The following is a 12,320-nucleotide window of genomic DNA, read 5'->3' as shown; positions in this document are numbered from 1 at the left end:
AAAAAAAGTCATATTTACATTCACCTGCTATTACAGGTCACTAATTGGTAATTATGTCTTGATGGCCTAAATTGACATTCTATGTACATAATTGCAACTTCAAAGAGTTTGAGGGCCTAATTAATATTTCAGGTAAAGCTCGATGGCCTATTTGGCATATTTTATGCCAAAAAAGTGACATTTACATTTACCTGGTATTACAGGTCACTAACAGGTAATTATACTTTGATGAACTAAATTGACTTGTTTATGTTCTTAATTGCAACTTTTAAAACTTTGAGGCCTAATTAATTTTTTAGGAAAAGTTTGATGGCCTATTTGACATATTTTTTGCAAAAAAGTCATATTTACTTTTACCTGCTATTACAGGTCACTAACCCGTAATTATGCCGTGATGAACTAAATTGACATGTTTATGTACCAAATTGCAACTTTAAAAAAACAATGAGGTCCTAATTAATTTTTCAGGTAAAGTTCGATGGCCAATTTGACATATTTTTTTTTTAAAAAAAAAGTCATATTTACATTACCTGCTATTACAGGTCACTAATTGGTAATTATGTCTTGATGGCCTAAATTGACATTCTATGTACATAATTGCAACTTCAAAGAGTTTGAGGGCCTAATTAATATTTCAGGTAAAGTTCGATGGCCTATTTGGCATATTTCATGCCGAAAAAGTGACATTTACATTTACCTGGTATTACAGGTCACTAACAGGTAATTATACTTTGATGAACTAAATTGACTTGTTTATGTTATTAATTGCAACTTTTAAAACTCTGAGGGCCTAATTAATTTTTTAGGAAAAGTTTGATGGCCTATTTGACATATTTTTTGCAAAAAAAGTCATATTTACTTTTACCTGCTATTACAGGTCACTAACACGTAATTATGCCGTGATGAACTAAATTGACATGTTTATGTACCAAATTGCAACTTTAAAAAAACATTGAGGTCCTAATTAATTATTCAAGTAAGGTTCGATGGCCAATTTGACATATTTTTTGAAAAAAAAAAAGTCATATTTACAATTACCTGCTATTACAGGTCACTAATAGGTAATTATGCCTTGATAAACTAAATTGACATGTTTATGTACCTAATTGTAACTTTAAAAAGTTTGTGAACCTAATTTATTTTTCAGGTAAAGTTCAATGACCTATTTGACATATTTTTTGCAAAAAAAAGTCATATTTACATTCACCTGCTATTACAGGTCACTAATTGGTAATTATGTCTTGATGGCCTAAATTGACATTCTATGTACATAATTGCAACTTCAAAGAGTTTGAGGGCCTAATTAATATTTCAGGTAAAGCTCGATGGCCTATTTGGCATATTTTATGCCAAAAAAGTGACATTTACATTTACCTGTTATTACAGGTCACTAACAGGTAATTATACTTTGATGAACTAAATTGACTTGTTTATGTTCTTAATTGCAACTTTTAAAACTTTGAGTGCCTAATTAATTTTTTAGGAAAAGTTTGATGGCCTATTTGACATATTTTTTGCAAAAAAAGTCATATTTACTTTTACCTGCTATTACAGGTCACTAACACGTAATTATGCCGTGATGAACTAAATTGACATGTTTATGTACCAAATTGCAACTTTAAAAAAACATTGAGGTCCTAATTAATTTTTCAGGTAAAGTTCGATGGCCAATTTGACATATTTTTTGAAAAAAAAAAAGTGATATTTACATTTATCTGCTATTACAGGTCACTAATAAGTAATTATGTCTTGATGGCCTAAATTGACATTCTATTTACATAATTGCAACTTCAAAGAGTTTGAGGGCCTAATTAATATTTCAGGTAAAGTTCGATGGCCTATTTCATGCCAAAAAAGTGACATTTACATTTACCTGGTATTACAGGTCACTAACAGGTAATTATACTTTGATGAACTAAATTGACTTGTTTATGTTCTTAATTGCAACTTTTAAAACTATGAGGGGCTAATTAATTTTTTAGGAAAAGTTTGATGGCCTATTTGACATATTTTTTGTAAAAGAAGTCATATTTACTTTTACCTACTATTACAGGTCACTAACACGTAATTATGCCTTGATGAACTAGATTGACATGTTTATGTACCAAATTGAAACTTTAAAAAAACATTGAGGTCCTAATTAATTTTTCAGGTAAAATTCGAGGGCCAATTTGACATATTTTTTGAAAAAAAAAGTCATATTTACATTCACCTTCTATTACAAGTCATTAATAGGTAATTATGCTTTGATGAACTAAATTGACATGTTTATGTACCTAATTGTAACTTTAAAAAGTTTGAGAGCCTAATTAATTTTTTAGGTAAGTTCGATGGTCTATTTGACATATTTTTTGCAAGAAAAGTCATATTTACATTTACTTGCTATTACAGGTCACTAATAGGTAATTATGTCTTGATGGCCTAAATTGACATTCTATGTACAGGTAATTATGTCTTGATGGCCTAAATTGACATTCTATGTACATAATTGCAACTCTTGATGGCCTAAATTGACATTCTATGTACATAATTGCAACTTCAAAGAGTTTGAGGGCCTAATTAATATTTCAGGTAAAGTTCGATGGCCTATTTGACATATTTTTTCTCAAAAAATTCATATTTACATTTATCTCGTATTATAGGTCACTAACAGGTAATTATGCCTTGATAAACTAAATTGACATGTTTATGTACCTAATTGTAACATTAAAAACTTTGAGGGCCTAATTAATTTTTCAGGTTAAGTTCGATGGCCTATTTGACATATTTTTTGCCAAAAAAGTCATATTTACATTACCTGGTATTACAGATCACTAACATATAATTATGCCTTGATGAACTAAATTGACATGTTTATCCACCTAATTGCAACTTTAAAAAGTTTGAGGGCTTAATTAATATATCAGGTAAAGTTTGATGGCCTATTTGACATATTTTATGCCAAAAAAGTGACAATTACATTTACCTGGTATTACAAGTCACTAACATGTAATTATACTTTCATGAACTAAATTGAGTTGTTTATGTTCTTAATTGCAACTTTTAAAACTTTGAGGGTCTAATTAATTTTTCATGTAAAGTTCGATGGCCTATTTGACATATTTTTTGCAAAAAAAAAGTCATATTTAACGGCTATTACAGGTCACTAACACGTAATTATGCCTTGAAAGACTAAATTGACAAGTTTATGTATCTAATTGCAACTTTAAAAACATTGAGGTCCTAATTAATTTTTCAGGTAAAGTTCGATGGCCTTTTTGACATATTTTCTGTAAAAAAAAAAGTCATATTTACATTACCTACTATTACAGGTCACTAACAGGTAAATAACAGGTAATTATGCCTTGATGAACTAAATTGACATGTTTATGTACCTAATTGCAACTATAAAAACTTTGAGGCTCTAATTAATTTTTCAGGTAAAGTTCGATGGCCTATTTGACATATTTTTTGCAAAAAAAAAAAGTCATATTTACATTTACCTGCTATTACAGGTCACTAATAGGTAATTATGCCTTGATGAACTAAATTGACATGTTTATATAACTAATTGTAAGTTTAATTAGTTTGAGAGCCTAATTAATTTTTCAGGTAAAGTACAATGGCCTTTTTGACATATTTTTTGCAAAAAAAAAAGTCATATTTACATTTACCTGCTATTACAGGTTACTAACAGGAAATTATACTTTGATGAACTAAATTGACATGTTTATATTCCTAATTGCAACTTTTAAAACTTTGAGAGCCTAATTAATTTTTTAGGTAAAGTTCGTTGGCCTATTTGACATATTCTTTGCAAAAAAAAAGTCATATTTACACTTATCTGGTACTACAGGTCACTAACAGGTAATTATGTCTTGATGACCTAAATTGACATTTTATATACATAATTGCAATTTTAAAGAGTTTGAGGGCCTAATTAATTTTTTTAGATAAAGTTCGATGGCCTATTTGACATATTCTATGTCGACAAAGTGACATTTAAATTTACCTGGTATTACAGGTCACTAACAGGTAATTATGCCTTGATGAACTAAATTGACATGTTTATGTATCTAATTGCAACTTTAAAAAGTTTGAAGCCTAATTAATTTTTTAGGTAAGTTTGATGGCCTATTTGACATATTTTTTGAAAAAAAAAAGTCATATTTACATTTACCTGCTATTACAAGTCACTAACAGGTAATTATGCCTTGATTAACTAAATTGACATGTTTATGTACATAATTGAACCTTTAAAAACTTAGAGGGCCTAATTAATTTTTCGGATAAAGTTCGATGGCCTATTTGACATATTTTTTATAAAAAAAAAAAAGTCATATTTACACATACCTGGTATTATGGGTCACTAACGGGTAATTATGTCTTGATGGCCGAAATTGACATTCTATGTAAATAATTGCAACTTAAAAGAGTTTGAGGGCCTAATTAATTTTTCAGGTAAAGTTCGATTGCCTATTTGACATATTTTATGCCAAAAAAGTGACATTTACATTTTCTTGGTATTTCAGGTCACTAACAGGTAATTATGCCTTGATGAACTAAATTGACATGTTTATTTACCTAATTGTAACTTTAAAAAGTTTGAAAGCCTAATTAATTTTTCAGGTAAAGTTCAATGGTCTATTTGATATATTTTTTACAAAAAAAAAAAAATTCATATTTACTTTTACCTTATATTACAGGTCACTAACATATAATTATACTTGAAGAACTAAATTGACATGTTTATGATCCTAATTGCAACTTTTAAAACTTTGACGACCTAATTAATTTTTCAGGTAAAGTTCGATGGCCTATTTGACGTATTTTTTCAACAAAAAAAAAAGTCATATTTACTTTTACTTGGTATTGCAGGTCACTAACAGGTAATTATGCCTTGATGAACTAAATTGACATGTTTATGTATCTAATTGCATTGACTCAGGAACACATCCTTCTAAGGGTTGTGGGCTACCTTCTACTTCATGCTAGCACCACGCACCCCTTTTTTTCGAGTGAATGCTGGGTTGCGCACCTTTCCCTGCATGCCTAGGTGCATTGAGGTATTCGCCGATTTTTTTGGCATCACGCCCATTGACTCGGGAACACTGTCTTTTAAGGGCTATGGGCTGCCTACTGCTTCATGCTAGCACCATGCACCTCTTTCTTTTTCCGTTTTTTTTAGTGCACGCTGGGTTGCGTACCTTTCTCTGCATGCCCAGGTGCGTTAGGGTATTCGCCGATTTTTTAAGGATCATGCCCATTGACTCGGGAACACCGCCTTTTAAGAATTGTGGGTTGCCTGCTGCTTCATACTAGCACTACACACCTTTTTCTTTTTTTTTTTCTTTTTTTTTTTTTTGAGTGCACGCTGGGTTGCGTACCTTTCCCTGCATGCCCATGTGCGTTGGGGTATTCGTTGAATATTTAGGATCCAGGCCTATTGACTCGGGAACATCGCTTTTTAAGGGTTGTGGACTGCCTGCTACTTCATGACATTTTTCTTTTCATTTTTTTTGAGGTTTCGGCCTGATGCCAAGTTAGTAGTAAGTTATAGCTATGAAAGCATATATAAGCTTTTATTAAAGAAAATAAAGAGAACACACACACACACACACCTCAAAGACTTATTCTTGCGAAACCTTTGTCACTTGCTCCAAGTTTATCTTAGAGGTTTATTCTTGCAATGCCTTTCTCACTTTCTCCAAGTTTTATCTGGGCCTTATGCCGAGTTTGTCTGATTTTGGGCCATTTCTTATTTTTTCCTTAGCGGTAGTTGTTCTTCCCCTATTCATTGACAGGCCTTTTGGTAATATTCACGTGCGAAAACAACATAGTTTTGGGGCTGTCTAGTTTTTGGTAGTGATGGGTGTGTGTGTGTTTTTTTTTTATTTAATTTCCTTGAGAATTTTGGAAAGTGTTCGCTTGGGTTATGTTCATTTTGAATATAAAATGAAATTAAAAATTCTAGAATAAAAATGATTAAGTAATAAATATCCAATTAACGATATGAGAGGTATCTAGAAGTAATTGTTTCGAATTTTTTTCCAAAACTGCTCTAAAGAGAACAAATTTCGAACAACACACCGTCAAGGGCAAAAATATAATTTTCTGTGTTTACTGGAGGATATTCTTGACCCAAACTTTTTGTAGATATGAAGTACTATAAGTTTATGTTCTCCCAAAAAAATTTCAAGTAAAAATAAGTTCGGTAAGTATTTTTCCTGCATTTATTTTTCGGACTGCGCCAAACAGAAATTTTCAAGAACGCTATTGGGTCAAACATAATATTTTCGTAAGAAAATGTATGTAAAATTTCGGGGTGTTACATTTAGTCCAGTTAATCCTAGAGTGAATCGTAAGAAAATAGGTTACCTCAATAGCTTACATAACTATATTACTGAAACAAAATGCAATTTTTAATTTTCCTCCCTCGATTGTAAATATAATCTACACATAAAATATATCTTCCGTACAAATGAATTAAGATAGCAATTGATTTCTATAATTGTGTTGCTCGAGAATGAGCAAAGTTGCCCAATTTATAAAAATCATAAACATTGATATAAAAAATCTCCAAAGTTTCAACACCGGATGCGTACATCTACACATTGGCTATTAATTGAGCAATTACTTGCTCGAATTCAAGCAAGGATAACATAAAAAAACATAATCGATCCAACTCATTTATTCAATTGTACTATTTAATATTTGATTATAATTTATATAATTATATATCGATTCATATATTCTTAAAATATTATAACAAATCAATTCCGTGCATTACACAGGTGAAAATACTAGTAAAATCTAATAACTATTATGTTAATTAAGCTACTAATTACATGAATATTAGTATGATTACAATTAAACATGGTATAAAAGTATAATTGCACAATATTAGTATAATTACCTAATAATTATTATGGTAATAAAGAAATTAATTACACATATATTAGTATAATTGACTAATAATAATTATGTTAATTAAGCTAATAATTACACAAATAATAGTATAATTACAATTAAACATAGGTTGTTGGATTGTTTATAATAATTACAATTAATTCATTTAGATATGGTGGAGGAAGAAAAAATTAAATGCGATATGGCGAAAATAGATATACTTAAGGTATAAAAGTATAATTGCACATATATTAGTGTAATTGATTAATAATAATTGCCTAATAATTTTTATGGTAATTAAACTAAACATTAGTCGTTGGATTTATTTTTATAATAATTACAATTAAATTATTTCTCATTTTCCCATATTTATTTTGGTAATAATATAATTACATAAGTCATATTACGTACATATCGATCTTTTTAATATAATTGTAGACAAACAAGTCATATATTATTCAATTTATTCAGTGATACTTTTGCACTAATCTTATAATCAAATAAATGTACACGTTCAAATTAGAATTTTTTTTTAATAATTTCTTTAATTTTATTATCTAAATATATAATTAAAAAAATTATCCGTGCATCGCATGGTAATTGGACAATTATTTGCTCTAATTCAAGCAAGAAAAACATCAGAAAACATAATCGATCCAACCAATTTCATCAATTACACTATATAATATTTGATATTAGAATTATATAATTGTATATCGATCCAAATATTCTTAAAACATTATAACAAATTCATTATGAGCAACGCACGAGTGAAAATACTAGTAAGAATAAAAAAGTTTACGTGTATCCACCAACCCATCCATTTCAAATTACAGTCTCTCTCAGAGAAAGCACCTGAGTTGGGAAATGTCATCAATCATCATTAGAGGATTTTTTATTTTTTTTTAACCAAATGAGTTGTTTATGAAAAAATGAAAAAAAAAAAACAGATGAGAATAAAACAATTTATGTGGGGCCACCTACCCATCCATTTCAAATTACACTTTCCTCGGAGAAAGCGCCCGCATTGGGAAATATCATCAGTCATCATTAGAAGATATTTCTTTAACCAAATGAGTTGTTTCCAAACGAAAAAAGAAAAAAACAAATGAGAATAAAATAATTTACGTGAGGCCACCAACCCATCCATTTCAAATTACACTCTCCTCGGAGAAAGCGCCCGCATTGGGAAATGTCATCAGTCATCATTAGAAGATATTTTTTTAAACTAAATGAGTTGTTTCCAAAAGAGAAAGAAAAAAGAAAACCAAATGAGAATAAAACAATTTAAGTGGGGCCACCAACTCTTCCATTTCAAATTACACTCTCCCTCGGAAAAAGCGCCCGCATTGGGAAATGTCATCAGTCATCATTGGAAGATATATTTTTTAAAACTAAATGACTTGTTTCTAAAAAAAAAACAAAAACAAATAAGAATAAACAATTTACGTGGGTTCACCAACTCATCAATTTCAAATTACAGTCTCCCTCAAAGAAAGCGCCCGTGTTGGGAAGTGTCATCAATCATCATTAGAAGATATTTTTTAACCAAATGGGTCTTTTCAGAAAAATGGAAAAAAAAAAACCAAATGAGAATAAAACAATTTGCGTGGGGTCGCAATCCATCTGTTTCAAATTACACTCTCCTCGGAGAAAGCACCCGCATTGGGAAATGTCATCCGTCATCATTAGAATATTTTTTTAACGGCAAAACGGTCAAATCGGTCTATGTACAAACACGGATTGTTCATTCAACACCATGAATTAAAATATGGTCCATCTAGGCTATTAGACTCCTAATTATTTTTCATCTAATATTTTTAGCCTATTTCTAACAAGTAACTCATCTAATTTGCTGACATGGAAAAATAAAATTTAAAAAATGCTGACAAGTTATTTATTTGGATTTTTTGGATGATTTCTACCCTATTTCATTAATGAACAGAATGATTTCTTGGAATGAAATAGGGTAAAAATCAAAGTTGCTATATGAAGTTTCAACTATAGTGTATTGTGTATGTACTTAAGATATTTTATTATTTTTTAAAAATTAAATTATTTTTTAAAAAATAATAAAATTTACCCAATACAATATCTTAAGTTATTATAAAAATAATTTAATTTTCATATATCGATTTCCATGAAATCTCATTGCCGAACGACATTGAATATCTCGCTATATGTACATAGTACAATGTAGTTAAAACTTTATATAGCAATTTTGATTTCTACCCTATTTCATAGCAAGAAATCATTTTCTTCATTAATAAAATATGGTAGAAATCATCCAAAACATCAATATAAATAAAATGTCAACATTTTTATTTTATTTTATTTTTTCATGTGAAATATAATTAGGAGTATGGTGCTGAATGAACAATCAATGTTACTACATAGGCATATTTGACCCTTTTGCATTTTTTTAACCAAATGAGTTGTTTCCAAAAAAAAAAAAAGAGAGAAAAATCAAATGAGAAAAAAAAAATTACATGGGCCACTAACACATCCGTTTCAAATTACACTCTCTTCGAGGAAGTGTTGGCATTGGGAAATCTCACCAATCATCATTAGAAATATTTTTTAACCAAATGAGTTGTTTCCAAAAAAGGAAAAATAAAATAAACTTAATAATTAAGAATAAAACAATTTAAGTGGGACCACCAACTGAGTTATGCATGCAATAAGCCAAGGCAAATAATTTAAACATATATATATATATATATGTAAAAGGGCTTTCATGAATTTTATTTGAAATCTATCCTTGAAACATAGTCTCATAGAGTAACACAAATTTAAGATTTTTGTTTATAATGGAAGGCGGGAATGAATCAAAGGTGAATGAGACAATGAGCGCATCAAATTCTTGCATGAAAAGGCTCCAAGGCAAAGTTGTGATAGTCACCGGCGGTGCTAGCGGCATCGGGGAAGCGACCGCTCGCCTTTTTGCCGATCATGGCACACGCGCCGTCGTCATCGCCGACCTCCAGGACGAGAAGGGCGTCGCCGTGGCGGAGTCCATCGGCCTCGACAAGTGCAGCTTCGTAAAATGCGACGTTAGCGACGAGGAGCAAGTGAAGGCCATGATTGATTGGACGGTCCAAAAGTACGGCCAGCTAGACGTCATGTTCAGCAATGCGGGCATAGTGAGCCCCACCGACCAAAAAGTCCTCGACCTCGACTTCTCCGACTTCGACCGGGTTTTCCGCGTCAACGCGCGAGGCGCGGCGGTGTGCGTCAAGCACGCGGCACGTGCGATGGTGGAGGGGCGCGTGAGGGGGAGTATCGTCTGCACGGCCAGCGTGGCCGCCACGCGCGGCGGCGTGCGGCGGACGGACTACATCATGTCGAAGCACGCCGTTCTTGGGCTGGTCCGGTCGGCGAGCCAGCAACTGGGGGCCCACGGGATCAGGGTCAACTGTGTGTCGCCGTCGGTGACTCCAACTCCGATAATTCTCGCCAATCGCGAAGAGGCTTCGAGCTACGTGGAGAAAATTTATGGGCCGCTGACTAGCCTGAAAGGCATAACGTCAGACGTGAAGCACGTGGCTAACGCCGTCCTGTTTCTGGCTTCCGACGAGTCGGCGTTTATCACCGGCCATGATTTGTCGGTGGACGGTGGTCTGATTTGTCTAGCGGTGCCCGGTCCTGGCCGTAATTGAGATAACCATTTCTTGTTATATACAAGTAAGTGGATGGCCTACAATGATATGTTCTATTTTTCTGAATATCTTTAAAAACTATGCATGGCTTCTTTAATTTGTTTAGTTTTTATTTTATAAAGAGGGTATACCCAACACCTCTTAGGCTCTTATAACTATGCTGCAGCTGCAGGTATTATTGTTGTGTTTTAATTTGGACTTAGTATTTGATTTGAATCTATGGATGATCTAGAATATTATTGTGAAAGGTTTATAATATGATTGTTATTTTCTTGCCTTGAATCTTAATGAATTTTTTTAGTTTAACTATGCATGCACCATTTTCAGGTTCAAACCTTCTACATATAGACTTGGCCTATTTAGCTTTAAAATAGGTATATGTCAGATCTATTCACTGAATAAGTTAGGCCAGTTCATAGGTCCCTATAGAAGACTAACTTATTGTCATCTACAGTTTTGAAGTGGTAGAAAATTATAAAAGTCTATGTTGCCATGAGTGCAAATAATGGAGTATCTTTTGAATTGTCATGCTAAGATATATGTCAATGAGGTCATCTGATCTTAATTAATAGCACATATCAAGATAGTTAATGTAGTATTTGTTCATGTTATTTGTATCTTTTTATTTTCACACATATCTATAAAAAATTATAGCAAAAAGTTTATTATTATTGCAAGCAACAACTAGATTTGGTTACTATTCACAATAACATTTGGGGGACCAAGAATTCCAATTCTGTAGAATTTTGTGTTGTGAACTGGAAATTGCAACCAAGTTTGCAAGGTTGCGTAGAGACCATGAAGAAATTCTAGAAATTCTCAGCCTTTCAACCAAAAATCCACCAAGTAGAGTTTTTGAAGTAAAAGCGCATGAAAACATCAAGTTGAAAATCCCATGCCGCCGAAGATATAAAAATATATAAAAGTTCTTGTAATAAAATTATAAATAATGTATTTATAAAATTTATGAAATAATTATAAGGGTGTATTCAATTTAGAGTTTTAAAGTCTTTTTAATATGAAATTTTTTACAAATGTTTGTTCTATAAATTTTTATAAACTCGTATAAACTTGATAAAAATTTAAAAGATTTTATGAAAGTTTAGAAAGATATTGCATCATGATCAAAGAATCACAATCGTTATCGGAGACTATATATGTCACAGAGTTGCATGCTCAATTGGTTATCATCCTCCACTATGTGGACATGGCGGCCATTCATTGACTTATCTCGGTTCTAAATGCTTCCATCTCATCTCGACTAGCTTGCTTGCTAGTGTCAGTTTCAGTTTGCAAACCTTGTAGCTATTTCTACATTTGAGTAAGAAATGACATAAAACGATTGTGTCAGATGAAGACAATTAATTAGAAAGCTTTGTGTCACATAATACAACTTAGAACGAAAACAATCTAGAAATTTCAAGGGACAGATTAGAGTACTATATGGAGTAGTAGCTCCGTATCTGACTAGTATAAACATTATTGATAAATCATGTTGGTGAAAATTTGTGCAATTAGGAGGACTGACTCAAATTGTACGTCTTTATTTTTTCAGAAAGTTGTTTACATGATTCAGGTTTAAATATGTGTTAGCCCTAGTGTAGTAGTCCATTAAATATGGTAGAGCGTAAAAACTATGATGAGTTGTTCAATTCTTTGGTGAAAAATTATTTTTGGGCATGGCCCCATAAGGTAGGAGGTATTCTCCAATTGGCCGGATTATAATATCTGGACATTTTTACTTTGTTTTTTAGTATTTGTTGTTAGTTATAT

General features: G+C 31.6%; 1 protein-coding gene across 1 annotated transcript; it reads left to right on the top strand.

The window, feature by feature from the left end:
- The first annotated feature begins 9,712 nt into the window (after window positions 1–9,712).
- LOC116011456 ((-)-isopiperitenol/(-)-carveol dehydrogenase, mitochondrial-like) lies at window positions 9,713–10,631 on the top strand. Its single transcript, XM_031251021.1, has one exon. It carries the CDS (start codon window positions 9,735–9,737, stop codon window positions 10,545–10,547), a length of 813 nt encoding a protein of 270 aa, XP_031106881.1. The 5' UTR covers window positions 9,713–9,734; the 3' UTR covers window positions 10,548–10,631.
- Window positions 10,632–12,320: the final 1,689 nt, after the last annotated feature.

Source organism: Ipomoea triloba, chromosome 2 (genome assembly GCF_003576645.1).
Source record: "Ipomoea triloba cultivar NCNSP0323 chromosome 2, ASM357664v1".
NCBI classification, from domain to species: domain Eukaryota; kingdom Viridiplantae; phylum Streptophyta; class Magnoliopsida; order Solanales; family Convolvulaceae; genus Ipomoea; species Ipomoea triloba.
The sequence above is the reverse complement of the archived record's forward strand: the minus strand, read 5'-3'. Positions and strand labels throughout refer to the sequence as shown.